At 35.0% G+C, this 13810-nt stretch overlaps 1 protein-coding gene across 1 annotated transcript in view; it reads right to left on the reverse strand.

Annotated features, from left to right (window-relative positions):
* Positions 1 to 13810, reverse strand: part of COL4A5 (collagen type IV alpha 5 chain) — a 218670-nt gene that overhangs the window by 97626 nt on the left and 107234 nt on the right. The window contains exons 4-10 of the mRNA XM_067722504.1: positions 11997 to 12041; positions 9437 to 9481; positions 9289 to 9351; positions 6922 to 6975; positions 6298 to 6324; positions 3078 to 3158; positions 1277 to 1339 (exon numbers count right to left, since the gene is read on the reverse strand). Coding sequence (XP_067578605.1) covers positions 1277 to 1339; positions 3078 to 3158; positions 6298 to 6324; positions 6922 to 6975; positions 9289 to 9351; positions 9437 to 9481; positions 11997 to 12041 — 378 coding nt within the window. The remainder of the gene's footprint in view (positions 1 to 1276; positions 1340 to 3077; positions 3159 to 6297; positions 6325 to 6921; positions 6976 to 9288; positions 9352 to 9436; positions 9482 to 11996; positions 12042 to 13810) is intronic.

A 13810-nucleotide genomic window follows, 5' to 3' on the forward strand; every position in this document is an offset into this window, starting at 1 on the left:
TAACTGTCTAGTTCTAAAAAGCATGTGTTTACTTTTTTAGTCCAGTTTTATTTTATATAATCTTTGTATATTTGAGAATGTTTCAAGGTTTGAAAAGTTAAATTGGCATTTGTCTGCCCAAGTATATCACTTCTTGATGTCAGCTGACCTATTTATTTACATATTGTACCTTGGTGGCATTTCTAAGACTTTGCTTCATCTGTTGAATCAGGGTTAATTGCAGGGACATTAAGAAGCACAGAGTGAATCTGTTATGTGGTCACAAGAGTTAACGAAATTCAAGGTGTAACAATACACCTAGGGTAGGCCAAGGTTGTAAATAACAGAGTTAGGAAAAAGTGCCATGGTCCAGAATCTCATGTTTTGCAAGACACCTACAACTAAAACAAACTAAACTCAGAGGTTTTCTAATCCTCTCCCAAAGATTTATAAAAAAGACAAAATCACAATCTTTTTCTGATAGATCTTCTAGTATTTATCGAACATTATTTCCTTCATTCATGAATAGAGGACCAATTGTCACAAGCAAAAATGTACACTCTATAAAGGTATAATGAAAACTGTCACTTAAATATATGGTAGATGAGCGATAGAGTGGCATATGAGAAATTACTTTGACTGAAGTACAATTTTCTTGCCCTTTTAAGAGGGCAACAGCAGAGCTCTAAGTCTAAAACATGACTTGAATGAAATCTAAGTATTTCAGGGGTAAAAGTACTTACAATTTATTAGAGTAGAAAATGTAAGTGACCATACAGGTAGTAAAGTAAGAGAACTGGTTGCACATTCAGGGTCTTTATAAGTTTTTGCTTCTTTCCTGGGGAATACCAATCCTTATCCCATTGCACAGTGATTCACTACCCTCACCAATCCTTCTGTTTTGTTACAGGTCCTTAAGAAATGAGAGCCATTTTTTTTGTGAATACCTGTTTTGTGAATACCTCTTTAACAGCAAACCACAGCTTGAAGAAACATATTTCATCAAGTGACTGAAGAACTGCCTTAGAAGACTTCATAAGATGGCCAGAACTGACAAAATATTTTAAATCTTTCCTTTTGTGTACTTCATTTTTTCCATCTATAAAATGGAGCTATTACTTAGCATATATATTGTTCACCATAACACTGTAAAATCTCCCATAAATAAGAAAATTTAAGAAAACTATAGATCATGAACACTATAAATACATTATACTTTCAAGTAATACAAATAATATTAATATTTGTGAAAGAAATCAAAAGAAAAGGAGAAATGAAATTACAGAAGCAACCTTACCATCAAACCTGGTGGTCCTAGGGGACCAATTGGCCCTGGTATACCAGTGGGACCAGCTGGGCCCTGTTACAAAGGAAGTAAAGAAAAGGATGAGAAAAAAAAGTCTCACTGTATTGTATAAAGAACTAAATGGATGAAATTCTAACTTCAGTTGCCAGAATTCTGTTGTACATTTCTATAATTCTGAAGTGTTATAAGCAGAATTTTAAAATGTAGAAGAATAAAAGCATTAAATAACTATAAAGAAATTCAACTAAACAAAATGGGTGCATTAGAAAACTTACGTTTTACAGTGGTACATAACAAATGTGGGACAAACACATAGTAAGGAAGTTTTAAAATATAAAGCAATAACGATGGGCATTTAGTGGGGCTTTTACGCTAGAAATGGGAAGGGAAAGGCTACTAGATTCAAGGTGGCTTCTCTAATTTTAAAATAAAAATAAATAAGATTAAAGACAAAGAAGGAAGTGAGAATAACTGGGACAAAAGGTAAGGGAATGATATAACTGTTTTGGAACACAATTTGGCATTTAAGGAGTTGAAATTTTGACTGCCCTGAAATCTAGTAATTTTATATCTAGGTATAAATCCTGGATTATTCTGTAATTTAAAAAAATCTCAAAACAACCCAAATATCCAACAATAGGAGATCAGAGAAACAAATTCTAGTATATTCAAACGAGGACTGTTATACGGAAGTGAAACTGAATGAACTACAGCCACATACAATAATATGGATGAATCTTAACATATCAAATAGAAAAAGTTGGAGAAAACTACACATAAATTTTGTATTATTTCAAAAGCTAAATACTCTTGTTTAAAGATATATGTATATATAATAAAACTATTTTTAAGAAGCAATGGAACACCCAGGATGGTAGTCACATCTTGGGAGAATGCAGAAGGATGTGGCTGCCAAGGAAACCACAGGTTGATTCAAAATTATTTGTAATGTTCTAGTTCTTAAACACTGTGTTGGGTTCATAAGTGTTCATTTGGTTGTTATGCTTCATAACCTACATATATTTTGCATGTATTCTGATATTTTCAAATATAACATAATACAAATTTATAAGAGATAAAAGATTGGGAGTACTTAAGAACATATGGATGGGTTATATCAAGTATGGAATGAGAAGGTGGCTAATGAAAAAAGTTCCTGAAATTGTATCTTAGTGATCAAATACTAGAAAGTACTGATTTTTATTTTTGGCAAAGGGATCAATCTTCATGAAAAATAAACCTCAAGAAATTAATTTCCTAATCTATAAATTCGCAAAAGTTATTGTTGTCTCCATGTATGTTATGTGTAGGCTGACATGACTATTTTTCTGAAAATTATACTTGATGTTCACTATGTATAAATTTTATCCTTTTAGCTTTCAAAATATGTTCATGTTATATATAACTGATAATGTTACAAATTATGTCTTCTAATATCTTAAATGGGAAACCCACAATTTTTATTTTTAATCAGACCATTTACTCCTACCACCCTACTGATCCCCACAGCATAGGAATAAGAATATAGAAGCCTATTTCTGCTGCGAAACCCCAAAACAAAAATTTCCATGGAAACTGGACTGAGAGTTAAAAGAACAAAGCAGCGCTTCTTAAAATTCTCCCTGGTCCAGAATACTTTTATTTTCACGTACAAGGTACCTGCAATATCTATCAAACCTCAAGTGATAATTTCTATAACTAAAATAGAGAGTATTAAAGGCTGAGGATAAAAAAGTGATGCTGTGGTCTGATTTAATCAGTATAGCAAAGAAGAAAATCACCAGATGCTTACTTGTATTCCAGGAGGACCGGGAAATCCTGGATTACCCTTTGGCCCTGGCAATGATGACATAATTATACTACCTGGTTCTCCCTGAAAGAAATCATCAATGGAAATTGTAAGTAATAGTTATGATACATGAAAACTGGCAAGAACACAAAAAAGTGATCTGAGAATTCAATCTGTCACAGAAGTGTCCCCAAAGATTAGGCGATCTCAGTAATTAACGTGAATAAATTTACCTTATTTTTTTTTCTTATTTTTTTAACATCTTTATTGGGGTATAATTGCTTTACAATGGTGTGTTAGTTTCTGCTTTATAACAAAGTGAATCAGTCATACATAAACATATGTTCCCATATGTCTTCCCTCTTGCGTCTCCCTCCCCCCCACCCTCCCTATCCCACCCCTCCAGGCTGTCACAAAGCACCGAGCCAATATCCCTGTGCCATGCGGCTGCTTCCCACTAGCTATCTACCTTACTATGTTTGTTAGTGTGTATATGCCCATGACTCTCTCTCGCCCTGTCACAGCTCACCCTTCCCCCTCCCCATAACCTCAAGTCCGTTCTCTAGGAGGTCTGCGTCTTTATTCCTGCCTTACCCCTAGGTTCTTCATGACATTTTTTAAATTTACCTTTTAAAGGAAAATGAGGAAGTGGCCAGAGTACGCTGAAGTACAGTCGATTTATTAAGAACCTGTCATACCTTTAGTTACTCATTCATTAAAAACATTTATTAAATATAAATATTTGCCAAGAATTATGTTAGGCTTTGGATGCTTTGTAGTGAAGAAGATAAACAAGACTTCTGTTCTTATTGTACTAATAATATACTGGGGAAATTCAGACCATAATGCATAAACAAATAAGATGACAAAATTTTCTGTTTAGGACTATAAAGGAAAACTACATGGTACATGATAAAGAAACAGTGGAGGGCTTCCCTGGTGACGCAGCAGTTAAGAATCTGCCTGCCAATGCAGGGGACACGGGTTCAAGCTCTGGTCCGGGAAGATCCTGCATGCCGCAGAGCAACTAAGCCCGTGCACCACAACTACTGAGCCTGCGCTCTAGAGCCCGCGAGCCACAACTACTGAAGCCTGTGCACCTAGAGCCCGTGCTCTGCAACAAGAGAAGCCACCGCAATAAGAAGCCCATGCACCCCAGTGAAGAGTAGCCCCCGCTCACCGCAACTAGAGAAAGCCCACGTGCAGCAACAAAGACCCAACACAGCCAAAAATAAATAAATTAAAAAAAAAAGAAACAGTGGAGGACTAAAAAGAAATGATAATTATGTGACGTGATGGAGGGGCTAACTATTGTTACAATGGCGATCACATTACAAAATATAAATGTATCAAATTAACATGTTGTACACCTTAAATTTACACAATGTTATATATCAAATATATTTCAACTAAAAAAAAGAAATAGTGGAGGAAATTAGTTTGGGTAGTAAAGAAGGGCAATCTATGAAGTTAACATTCATGCTGAGATCTAAAGGATAATAAGGAGTCAGCCAGGTGAAGATGGGGGAAGAGCATTAGGCAGTGTAAGCAGCATGAACAAAGGACGCAGAAAGAGAAGAGCTTGGGCACATTCAAATAACTTAATGCAGACAGGTGTGATCAGTGAGCCAAAGGAAAGTGGTTTAAGATACGGCTGGAATATGGGGCAAAGACCAGAATATGCAGGTCTTACAGGCAATGGAAAAGAATGTGAACTGTATGCTAGATGCAGTGGAAAGCCCTTGAAGGTTTATAAGGAGGGAGATTAAATATTTTTCAGTTTGTGAGAGTCCTTTATTATGCGGAAACTTCTTATATTCTTAGTGTATCCTGACTGATACTGACTCAACATTATTTAGGATTATGGCTTTTGGACTGTTGTATCTTTTGGTATGAAATGACATTATGCAATAGAAAGGCAATCTATTTGCTGGCAAACACGTCATTCAAATCAAATATTCTGTCTTGCTGTCCCACACCAGAAACAGAGCGAGGTCTGGCATTAGGAGCCATGGAGGCAGCAAAAACCTCTCTTCTGGGATTCAAGGTTTCTCCAAAAGTTCTGTGCTTCATAACAAGGAGGGAGATTAAATTATTGATTTACATTTTTAAAAGATCATTCTTGGCTGCTCTGTACAGAATAAATCAGGCTGGGAGGTGAGGGTGTGTGAAAAAAGAAACTAGTTAAGAGGCTACTGCCTAGTCCAGATGAGGCATTATGATTAGTGTGGTGGCAGTGGAAATGAATAAAAGTGGATGAATCTATGATATATTTTACAAGCAAAATTAACAGTATTTAGAGATAGCATGGAATGAGGAGCTGTGTGAAGAAGTAGAAAATGCAAATACTAACTCTCAGGTTTTGATACATGCAAAAGTGTACATGATAGTGATACAAATTTTAGAGATGGGGAAAACAGGAGGAACAGGTTCATTTGGGGGTCTGGGTTAACTTTGAGCATGTTAATTTGAATGTCTGGGAGATATCTGAGTGGAGATGTCAGGGAGGCTGTTTAATACATGCATCTAACACAGAAGAAAATTCTGTTTTAGACAAAGAAATGTAGGTGTTCCATAACTAGACAGCAATCAATAACATGAGCATTAATAATATTGCTAGGCATAGAAGAGAAGACGGGGTCAGGACTGTGTCCTGATACCTGCTGGATAGAATAACATGAGCTTGCACAGAAGACTGCAGAATGACCAGAGATGCATAAGAAAAATCAGGAAAAGGTAGCGTCTCAGAAGCCAGAGAGAAAGAATATTTCTAGAGGGAGCAGGTGGTCAACTGTGGTGGTCCAGTGGCTGAGACTCTGCGCTCCCAATGCAGGGGGCCTGGGTTCTATCCCTGGTCAGGGAACTTGATCCCACATGCCGCAATTAAGAGTTCGCATGCCACAACTAAAAATCAAAGATCCCGCGTGCCACAACTAAGACCCTGTGCAGCCAAATAAATAAATATTTTAAAAATGTGATGAGGAAGGTATCAAAAAAGAAATGTGAGTCTGATATACACATTTGCAAGTGTATCAGCCCATAAAAGGTACTTAAAGCCACGAGAACAAAGGAGACTACTTAAGGAGAGCTCGTAAATGTGCACCTGCACAACTTCTAGAAGCATCCATTTTAAGACAGAAGTCAGAGACATTATCTGATTGAAGATGCAGGCTTTCTAAATATTTTATTCAAAATGTTTACCTTCCCAACATGAGATGCTTACCTTCATACCTGGGATCCCAGGAGGTCCCTATTATTAAAAAGAAAAGGGATTATTTTATATACATGAGAGGGGAGCAAGCAAAAGAACACAAATTGAATAGACTACTGTAAGATCATTCTGAGTACAAGGTATCTTAAGATACTTAGAGATGACATTTATATTAAATACCACAGAATCTTTAGTTTTACAGAGCAGAGAGCTCTGTGTATTACTAACTTCTTTTATAAAAAATCCTCTTCTTGGGCTTCCCTGGTGTCACAGTGGTTAAGAATCCACCTGCCAATGCAGGGGACATGGGTTCGAGCCCTGGTCCGGAAAGATCCCACATGCCGCAGAGCAACTAAGCCCATGCGCCACAACTACTGAGCCCGCGCCCCGCAACAAAGAGTAGCCCCCACTCGCCACAACTAGAGAAAGCCTGTGTGCAGCAACGAAGACCCAACATAGGCATAAATAAATAAACAAATAAATAAATAAATAAATTTATATTAAAAAATCCTCTTCTAGTTTAGTATTTCAAAATGTACTCCTTTGGTCCACATGAATGCACTGAGCTCACTTTCTACAATTCTGCTTCTTCTGTTAATTCCTGTGTTCATTATAATCCCAAATTTTATAACTTACTGGAGGACCCTGTAAACCAGGAAAACCGGGACTGCCTGGAAATCCACGTTCTCCCTAGAAGGAGTTAAAAATAAAGAGCGTGAGGAACAAAAAACAAAGCGTAGCTATACCAACAAACAATGACTTATTGAAAAGATTTCTGTAAAAGCCATTTTGAAACATACCAGATTGCCAAAAATTCATTAGCCTTCACTTTCCAATTACTTCAATATCTACTATCCATATCAATTCAGCCTTCTAAGATACTTTTATCTCTACTCATCAATCCCAATCAGAAATAAAGAAAAAAATCTTCTACCTTAGTCATTTTCTTCTGACAAATCCATTTTGAGACAATCATACCACAGATTCCTGGCCATCATCACATTTAATAGTTAATGATCTGCCCCAATTTCCTGCCCATGTATTATATAGATTTTTATTTTAACTGCCCTATTGCATTTTTCTTTCATCATAAACTATTTCAAATTATTTTTGTAAAGAGGAAAAGATGATAAGAAAGAACGCCATTAATATCACCAAAAGGACAATAATAGCAATAGTTCTAGCAATTGCAGGTCATTATGTTCTCTAGGCACCCAATTTTTCTCACTCCCTTTTGTAAAGTACTAATATGGACATTTGGTTTAGAAAACAAAAGCTAAAATTGCTGTAGAAGAACCCCAATGCAACCTCCTTTCAAATATCTATATGCCATAGTAATCTTAGAAACATCCTCGTCAGAGGCTTAAAAGAGTAAAATGATTACAGCTATGTGCCTTTGAGTTACTGTCCAATATCCCTCTCTCTACCACTTTTTACACATGGACAAAGTAGGCCCAGAGAGAAAGGGAGTGGCCTGTACACTGAGTTTAGAAGACAGAAAACAAAACAACCCATGTATTCTGGCTCCATCTCTAGGGTTCGTTCTATTAGTTACGTAGTTAGAAATATAAGAAACCATTTAATCTGAAAGTATACATAATAAATCCATTTTCAAAAACTTTGTTGCCTCAAACACAAGCTAATCATGAGATCTGCTAAGGTGCTGCTTTAACAAAAAGAAAGAAAAAGATCCCTTTAATCACATAGCATGCTATACTCATTGTAGATACATCTGGTCTTCAAAATTAAAACTGGCTAGTGGTCTGTTGCTCAAGGCGTGCTGGCAAAAACCAAACAAATTACCAGAACAGGCATACAAATGTAGCCTACTTTAACATGCAATGTGCCATGCAAACTAATTCCACATTGGTTCTATCACTGTAAGGTCACCCCAAGCAGAAATGAAGAACTAAGCCTCACAAAACAAACCCACAATCAAAATCAAAATGATAATAATAATAATAAATAATGGCATTATTATTATTATTATTGGCAAGGGTCACAACGACTTGGAGAAATATTGGAGGTAAAAATATTTTATTGCCTTCAAGTATATACTACAACGATTATCACAAAACGTGGCCTCCCATAATGCAAAATAGTTTTTTCAAGTTATTTTAAATATATGCCCTAATATAAAATATGACACATGTCATTAGTTAGAAAAATCTAGGGTATTTCATAAATAGTTTCACTGAATATTATGTACAAAATGGAAATGCCAAAAGGATATACAGAAAATAATAATAAATTTCATTAACCTATAGGAAAATGAGAAAAGTGAGGGAAGAAGAAGCAGAAACAATAATATGTAAGCATTCAAAAAGAGCAGATTTTCCTCTTTTTTTTTTCTTTCTCTCATTTTATATTAAATCCAAATAGTTGGAATTAGGATTGACTAAAGATAAGAAAAGTGGGTCAGGAAACGATGTTTGTAGTATGTGAAGTTTTATTTTTTCACTTGTTAAATTCATTATTTTCACTGATGGAGAAGTTTCAGGTTTCATACTAATAGTTTATGGTAAAAACTGATGTGATATATTACATATAGATTTTTAAGATTTTTCTTAAGGAAGTTATTAGGCAAGGTAAAGAAGTTTTAAGAATATGAAAGATTTGAAAACTTAAACTGTACCTAGTTGTTTAAAAAAGACAAAGCTAATGAATGACATTCACAAGTATTACTCTTAACAACCGATACAATATTTGAAACATATATATCCTAATTCCTTTTTAACTCTCATCTTACTTTACACTAAAGTCAAAAAAAAGGATTTGGTAAATAATCTTCAACCCAATGCAATATCCCAGCTAATTACACAAGCTTCAAGAATTACTGATGTTTCAATATATTGAAAATGTTAACTGAGAACATATCCTATGCCTGTCCTAGACATGAAGCTACTATATCTCTTCTTTGACATTCTTCATATTGATTCCTTGAAATTTTTAAGTCTATTATTATCAAGCATATTGCTTAAGATTAAGTCAAAGAAATCTCACCTTGGTTCCATTGCATCCAGGGATACCTTGAGGTCCTGGGGCCCCATCATGGCCTGGCATTCCCTTTGAAAGGGGATATAACACATGTATAATATTTCTTAGATTACTTTTTAAGGAATTTTAAAATAAGAAGCCAAATCCTACTTACAGGAAGACCCGGTGTCCCTGGAAATCCAGGAAGTCCAGGAGGACCCTATAAAAGAAATAAATTCCTTGAATCAAATAATAATCAGTAACAATAAAATAATATCCTACCTAAGGGAATTATGAGAATTACATTTAGAATAGCAATGGACAAAATGTGTTTCATTGATTATTACCACTCGTTCTTTTAAACACTATAGAAAAAACTCCTATATGTGTTTAAAAATCTCTTTTATAGAAAACTATAGAAAAAAACTCCTATTTGAGGGAGCATTGCCTTTATTGCACTTAGCAGGAGCAGGCAAATTAGTGGATGAAAGGTCTTTTCTAAAAGACAAAGTGATTCTCCCAGGTTTGTGATGAATATTGAATTCAGCAGGGTATGGGTATGTGGCAAATATATCTGCCCCTGAGAACATCAATGTGATCACCCACAAAATTCTTTAATCAAATTCCCCTGTCAGGATTGGCAAAAATACAAGTTTGACAAAACTCTCTGTAGGTGAGGCTATGGGGAAAAGGTACTCTCATACAACTGCTAATGGGATTTAAACACCATGGAGAGAAATTTGGAAATACCTAACAAAATTACACATGTATTTATTTACTCTTCGAAGAAATTCATTTCTAAGAATCTATCCCAAAGGCACACAAGAAATTATGAAACAAAATATGAAATTCAAGGTTACTGACTGAAGCATTATTATAGCTAAAGTCTAGAAATGGCTGTATAACCATATTTAAACCTAAAGGTTTCTAACCTAAATAGGGACATGACTAAATAAATAGGGATATGACTAAATAAATTATGGTACATCCGCATAATATAAAACTATGCAGCTGTTAAAAAGAATGAGCAAAATCTCTGTACATTGAAATATGTAGTGATCTCCAGGATATAATGGTAAGCAAAAGAAACAAAGTGTAAGTAGTGTATATAATACACTAACTTTTTATAGCAAGGGTAGTGATACTAAACAATGAAAAGATAAACAGAAAATAATAAAAATGATTACCTCTGGGGGAAGGCGGAAAGAGAATAGGGAGATGGAAGGAAGGATAGGTAGCATCTCTGACTATACCTTGCCTTATAGAACAATGTAAATGTTTTAAATAATGAAAAATTAGAAAGCGGTAAAAAGGAAATCGTTAAAACTTGAAAGCAAACTGGGACCAATGAACCTAATGTACAGCAAGTTGTGGACAGTAACCATACAGAGAAGAGAATTACTTCAAGTGTCTTTAAAACATGATATTTTGACTGAAATTAGTCAATTCAAAGGGGAAAAGAAGAACAGCAAAGAAATAATTAGTGGCATTTAAGAATTCTATTATTAGTATTAAAATTGAAATGGTTGTTTTATTTGCATATTGTTATTTTGAAGCTATTTAGTTTCAACAGTGCTTAGAACATAGTTAATGGTAGCTATAGCTATTAAGAGATATGATTATTATGAAGAGCTTTAATAGTATACTGATATTCAGTTACTACAAAAAAACATAGATACATGTCTGCTAAAATAAACGAAGAGTTTTGAGTTTCCTCCTTGCTTTTCCAGTGCCCTACCCACACCAGTCGTAAGCAGCGCATAAGGCAAGCTACATGTTGTTAAGACGTAGATAGCAAACAGACTGTTTTAAATATTTATATAAAATGTGTACATCTACTAAATTTCTGGAGATCCAGAAGATCAGAATGTTTGTCTTTGTAACACATAGCCACCACCCATATATTTTATATTCAAATTCAGGGACCTTGTCAATCCATGACAACAGAATTTCAGAGCTAAAAGGGACCTTGGAGATTGTGTTGTTTGACTCTCTTCAATTTAACAAATGAAGAAACTGAGGCTCAAAAAGTTAAATATGATTTTCCAAAAGCCAGTACTATTTTTAAACATCACCGTTTCCTCCCAAATCTAAAACACACTGAAAAGTATATATCAACCTAAAAGCTTTTCAGAAAAATTACACTAAATGTGCACTTCAATTTTGAGACACATCCTGATTTCCAGAACATTAAAACTTGAAAAATCATACATCTTAGAACTGAGGCAATATTGTATTCTTCCAAAAATAGTTATTCTTTAACCTAACGGTTTAAACTAGTGCTTCACAAACTTGTTCTCTTCAAGATACACAAATAAAATTATAATATTTGTATGTAGGACCCGGGGAGGGTACACAGCCTGATGTGATCGATCAGCCCTCTGAACCCAGAGGACTGAGATGATCGCACTGGTTGGGAAGTTCTGCTTTAAATCACCTGTATGATATATATTTTTAATAAATTGAAAATTTGTTGTAATTCAACACTTTCTATTTCTTAACCAAAAGTCTTCTTTCATTAGTTTAAACAGACATCTGGATATATAAAGGTAACTATCAAAATACTAGAGAAAGGCTAATTGTAGACATATACAAACGCTTAAATTTAACTTTTTAAAGACTTCAGTTTTCTTTCTGCATTTCAATATGAGTCTTTTCTAGTTGCCTCATAACACTTCATTTGCTTCTTCTCTATTTTGACCAACAAAGCATTTGATACAGCAAATATCACTTACTCTGATCCCTTTTGGTCCTGGTGGCCCTGGAATTCCATCACTACCCTGAAAAATACAACATATTTAGTTATTTTTCCTTCAAAAATAGCCCTCAAATAACTAATTTTAGACTGTAAACTGAGACACATTTTTGTGAACCTTTGTGAAAGTTAGTGAGACACTTACATGCCCAAGGAAGAAGCATGTATTATTGAGACTGAAAGCACTGAGGTAAGTCAGATGCTAAAAGAAACGCCTTTATTTACTGAGAAGAAAACTGTTAACATGTAGAAGAAACTTTATGCCTGTAAAGTTAATTATGAAGCATGCAAGAAAAGAAAGATGAAATAGTAGTATAGATATTCCCCAAATCATTTATGCATAAACAAAATAAGAGCTGAAAATCTGGGCAGTTTCTATATTGTGTCAATCTGCTTGCATCATCTCTGGGCCTAAATATGTGCTGTTCTTGAGTTTGCTGTTTTAAACCTTTGCTATGTTTTATAAGACACTTTCTACTGGCAGAGCTAAGAAAGAAAAAGAAAACCATAGACTTTCCTTTCAAGCTTCTGCTATAGACTCCATGCAAAAGAGGCTGCCCACATGTTTGTTAATCTATTTACCCATTTCTAGTTACAACCGCATTGCTGAGAATTTAGTCTTGCCTCACTAAGTTTTACTATGTAGTTTCTTTTAAAAATGGAATAAAGAAAACCTAATTCTGCTCCAATAGGCAGGAATTTCAGTGGAACATACAGCTAGTAGGCCACCATCTGAGCCTTTAGATAGTTTTTATTAAACTGGGACATCTTGCTTTATACAAGTGGCTTTCAAACTACTCTACTTACAACCCTAGAATTTCCCCTGGAGGTTCCTTTATGCCTATGCCACCCTCCTTCAATCACTGACGCTCTGTTTTTATCTGTTTTATTTGGGGCTTCCATGAAAAGTTTTATTTGAAGAAAAGGTTACCTGATGTATTAGTTCCTTATGCTCCTCTTACAAATTACCACAAACTTAGTGGCCTAAAATAATACAATCTTACAGTTCTGGAAGTCAGAGGTATGAAGGGTCTCAGTGGCAGAGCTATGTACTTTCTGGAGATTCTATGGAGAGAATTCATTTACTTTCTTTTTCCAGCTTCCAGAGCTACGAGCATCCCTCTGCTCATGGCCCTCTTCTATGTTCAAAGTCAGTGATGGCTGAATGAATCTTTCTAACATTGCACCACTCTGACACTGACTCTTCTGCCTCCCTCTTCAACATTGAAAGGACCCTTATGATTATACTGGGCCCACCCAGATCATCCAGAATAATTACCCTAGTTTAAAACCAGCTGACTAGCTAGCAGCTTTAATTCTACCTGCAATCTTAATTTTGCTTACCTGTGTAACCTAACATATTCACAGGTTCTGGGGATTAGGTTATGGACATCTTTAGGGGGTGGGCATTATTCTGCCTACCACACCTTGCCTTAAAACAAGGTTAATAATCTACTCTTTTCACAAAAGATGCATCTCTAAGGAAATTAAAGTAAATCTAATTCTATTTTAAAACTAGAAAATTGTTTCTTCAATGAATCTTTTTGTGTCTTCCCACTAAAGGTGAAAATAAGACAAGGATGCCTTAAAACTATACTGGTCATACTAACCAACGTGGCTAAATAAGAGAGAGAAATTAGAGGTATAAAAATTGGAAAGAATGAGGTAAAACATATTATTTGCAAATAATACGATTGTATGCATGGAAAACCCAAGATAGTTAAATGAAAAACTATAATCAATAAGATAATTCAGTAAGGTAACTGTATATAAAATTAATATGAAGAATTAATA

This window comes from Pseudorca crassidens, chromosome X (genome assembly GCF_039906515.1).
Source record: "Pseudorca crassidens isolate mPseCra1 chromosome X, mPseCra1.hap1, whole genome shotgun sequence".
In the NCBI taxonomy this organism is placed as follows: domain Eukaryota; kingdom Metazoa; phylum Chordata; class Mammalia; order Artiodactyla; family Delphinidae; genus Pseudorca; species Pseudorca crassidens.